At 34.9% G+C, this 3,368-nt stretch overlaps 1 protein-coding gene across 1 annotated transcript; it reads right to left on the bottom strand.

The window, feature by feature from the left end:
• Positions 1 to 1,411: 1,411 nt before the first annotated feature.
• LOC149231143 (transcription factor IBH1-like) lies at positions 1,412 to 2,636 on the bottom strand. Its single transcript, XM_089376205.1, has one exon. It carries the CDS (start codon positions 2,627 to 2,629, stop codon positions 1,961 to 1,963), a length of 669 nt encoding a protein of 222 aa, XP_089232331.1. The 5' UTR covers positions 2,630 to 2,636; the 3' UTR covers positions 1,412 to 1,960.
• Positions 2,637 to 3,368: the final 732 nt, after the last annotated feature.

Below are 3,368 nucleotides of genomic sequence, written 5' to 3' on the forward strand. Positions count from 1 at the left end.
CTGAAAGAAAAATAAGAGGGTCAAATTGAGGAAATTGCATGCCTAAATGAAATTGAGAGAGTTGAAAACAACCAATACTTCTACTTGGTCATCCTTGATGCCCACTTCATGCACATCCTCGATGCCCACTTTTTCACATTGAAGGTCACCTTGAGTTTGGTCGCAAACCTCCAAAAGGTTAAGTGTACAAGACTTGGCCCCAATAATGTTCTCCCATAAATGATAATCACCTTGATCTCTTGACTTAACTTTTTTCTTTAGAAATTTCTTTTCTTTTCATAATTAGATGTATGTCCAAACTATAACTTGTAAATGGAAAATGGTAATTTTTTTTTTGTTTTTTAAGACAATTCCTCATAATTGAATTTGCATTTTGAGTATTGGTTAGTTTGGTTTGAGAGCATAGAAAAGTTTTAAATTTATATATGTGTTTATAATTAAATATAAATTTCTAATATTATATATATATATAATTTTTATATTAATATAAATTTTAACAAAATAATTATTTACAAAATTTTGAAATATTTATAAATATATGCAAAACGTTGTGCAATTTACTATGAGATAACGTGTTTGCATAAAATTACGTTAACCTTCTTAATATTAAAAAATAATAAACAAATAAAAATATTAATATGGTAGGTGAATGTTTATAAATAATTAAATAATTTTAAATTTAAATTTATTAAATCAATATATGTAATTTTTTTAAAAATTTACATTGAAAATGTTTGGATATTGGGTAATGATGTAGGAATAAAGTTTGCTTCTCTCTCACATGGAAAGCAAGGGACAGGTTGTCCATACTACTGATGCTCTAGTCTATTCAATTAAGACCTCAACAAAGTAATTTGTCAAAATACAAAATTTAAAGTTGGTGGGAAAGGAACAAATATTACACAACTATCCAAAGCAAACTCAAAGAAATACATTTTTTAATTATATAATAAAAAAAATGTTTAATATAAAGTTAAACAAATGCAAATTTTAAAGATATAATATTAATTTTTTAAATTTAAATTAAAAATAAACTATATAAATTTATTCAAATCTCTTGAATTATAATGAACTAATAAAGTAATCATAATTCCTAATCAAATTTTTTTGATACGTTACTGTTACGATTGATAGCTTCATAGAAGATTCATATTATTGTTTCACATATACAAGACCATCCACCATCCATAGTTTTAATAATGATACGGTACCATTTCTGTTCAAAACAGTTAAATCGGATTGAAACTTTGCATATCTTTTTCACAAAACTGAAACCCAAATGCTTGCATCTTTCATTGGGAAAGGAATTTTTAATTTAAAGGAAAAAGTCTTTCCATTACCGAGCCGTCCGTATAGAAACTTATACTGAGAAAGAATTTAGGAAGACATATAAAAGCTTCCAAATTAGCATCAACCGCTAAGGCATATATCAGTTCTATGAAATTATTTTTATACAAGCCTAACAAAAATGATACGAAGAAGGACCTGTAGGTGAACCGGAGTTCTGAAAATATGTGTCCATACGATAATCTGATTCAAGATAATAGTAATGTTTGGTCCTCTTACTCCAAGGAATTGACAATTCTACAATGAAATTTACCATGGACAACGCAGAATTTGAAGTCATCGATGGACATACATATGATTTATAAATTTATTGCTATTGGCAGTAACAAACCTAATTGAGATGTAAAATCCTAATGATATCATTAGACAACTTCTGATTCCCTGATGAATCAACCAATTAAAATTAATTTCTAGACCAGCCTCCAGCATTATTCAGATCACCTGCCGCATATCTTTAGAAACGCCCCAGCTCAACACGGTATAATATTTTCTGTTATTCCCGCGATATAAAACCACCTGCGTGTTTATGCAGCGCGAGATTGGACCTTGCGACCTTCTTGTTATACCTGGCACGCATACATTAGACCTAGATATGGCAATTCGAATCGGCGCTTTAATTTGAGCAGCATTCTACGAGTGCCTGCATGACCTGAACCCTCTTCTGAAGCACCACGATGTAGTCAGTGGTTTGCTTTAGAAGATCGGGCTTGTCCAGTCCACGGCTTCCCGGGACGAGCAACCTTAGGGTTTGCATACGAGAAGCCACGGCACTTCCTCCTGCTTCCCTGCAATTGTATCCCCTCCTCAACGCCCTTCCGAAGAGCGGCCTGGCAAACTTCTTACAAACAAAGGTCCTTTTATTCATCCCGGTTTTGGCAGAGGCCAATCTCTTTATTACATATAGATTCCCTCTGGCTTTTACTACTCGCAGTTTGTAGTGAGATTTCTGGAGCCTTGAAAGGTGTTTTCCAAGGATTGCTCGGTTCCACGCAGTTCGATCTCCTGACGTCATGGCCAGTGACAGATCTGCAGCCAATTTAACGGATCGAATTCGAGCCGAGGCTCTAATCGATCTTCCTATTCTCCTATGGCGCAGCGCGAGCACCAGGCGACTCAAATAATTTCGTTGCAAAATGGCCCGCCATACCACCACTTTCCCATCTCCGTAACGCTCTTCCATAACGGCCGAGAAAAATAACAAGCCTAAACTACTAGGAAAACGGCTACTGTCAATTGTGAAGTTACTGCACAGAGATAGGGAGAAAGATCGTTCCACAGGCATGTGCTGACCTGCTCCACCGGAGGCTTTAAGGGAGAAGACTTGTGGCTTTAATGTTGCATGAAGATGGGAGGGACTACTGACAGAAGGGCGGGGTCGCCGTCGCTGCCAGTGCCGTCTCTTTCAATCCGCTTCCAATAACCTTCAACGCCATCCTGACCGATCGCAACAGCATTGAGATAGATCAGATATGCATGGACCCCGTGTATTTCTCAAACTAAGCTCATCGCTATAAGGATCGAAAATTATGGCGGCATCATTTCCTAGTGCAAAATTAGCCCTCTCCATAAAATATTTTAGGTTAATAGTTTAGAGGCGCCGTTCCCTATAACACGTTGTCGTAGTCTTGGTGTATTTCAGCCTTATCCTTAATCAAAGAAATATTACAAGTTTTTTTTTTTCCAGAATTTATTTATCATGTATTTAGAACGGGAATTTAGACCAGAAATGTAATAAAATAAATTTTGATGGGTATATTATGCACAATTTAATTTTCTTAAAGTCTTTAAATTTATTTATATATTTAAAAATTGGGTTTTAAACAACAATAAAAACATTGTCTAATAAAAAATGCTTATACTTTTTTTTTTTTGTGTAAGTGAGAAGATTATATTATAGAACAAGTATAATACAAAAAACTGCCGGAGCAGTGCGAGCAGGGATGTACAATACTCCAAGGCTAATCGCCTGCTCAGAGGAAGTTATACATGTGCACCAAAAGAACGCCCACCACGCAGGGTGG

The sequence above is a fragment of the Pinus tabuliformis genome, chromosome J (genome assembly GCF_031772625.1).
Source record: "Pinus tabuliformis cultivar Carrire ecotype Pingquan chromosome J, CPIR1, whole genome shotgun sequence".
Taxonomy (NCBI): domain Eukaryota; kingdom Viridiplantae; phylum Streptophyta; class Pinopsida; order Pinales; family Pinaceae; genus Pinus; species Pinus tabuliformis.

Coding starts and splice junctions, on each gene's coding strand:
- LOC149231143 (XM_089376205.1), bottom strand. CDS start 2,629: ATGCCTGTGGAACGATCTTTCTCCCTATCTCTGTGCAGTAACTTCACA.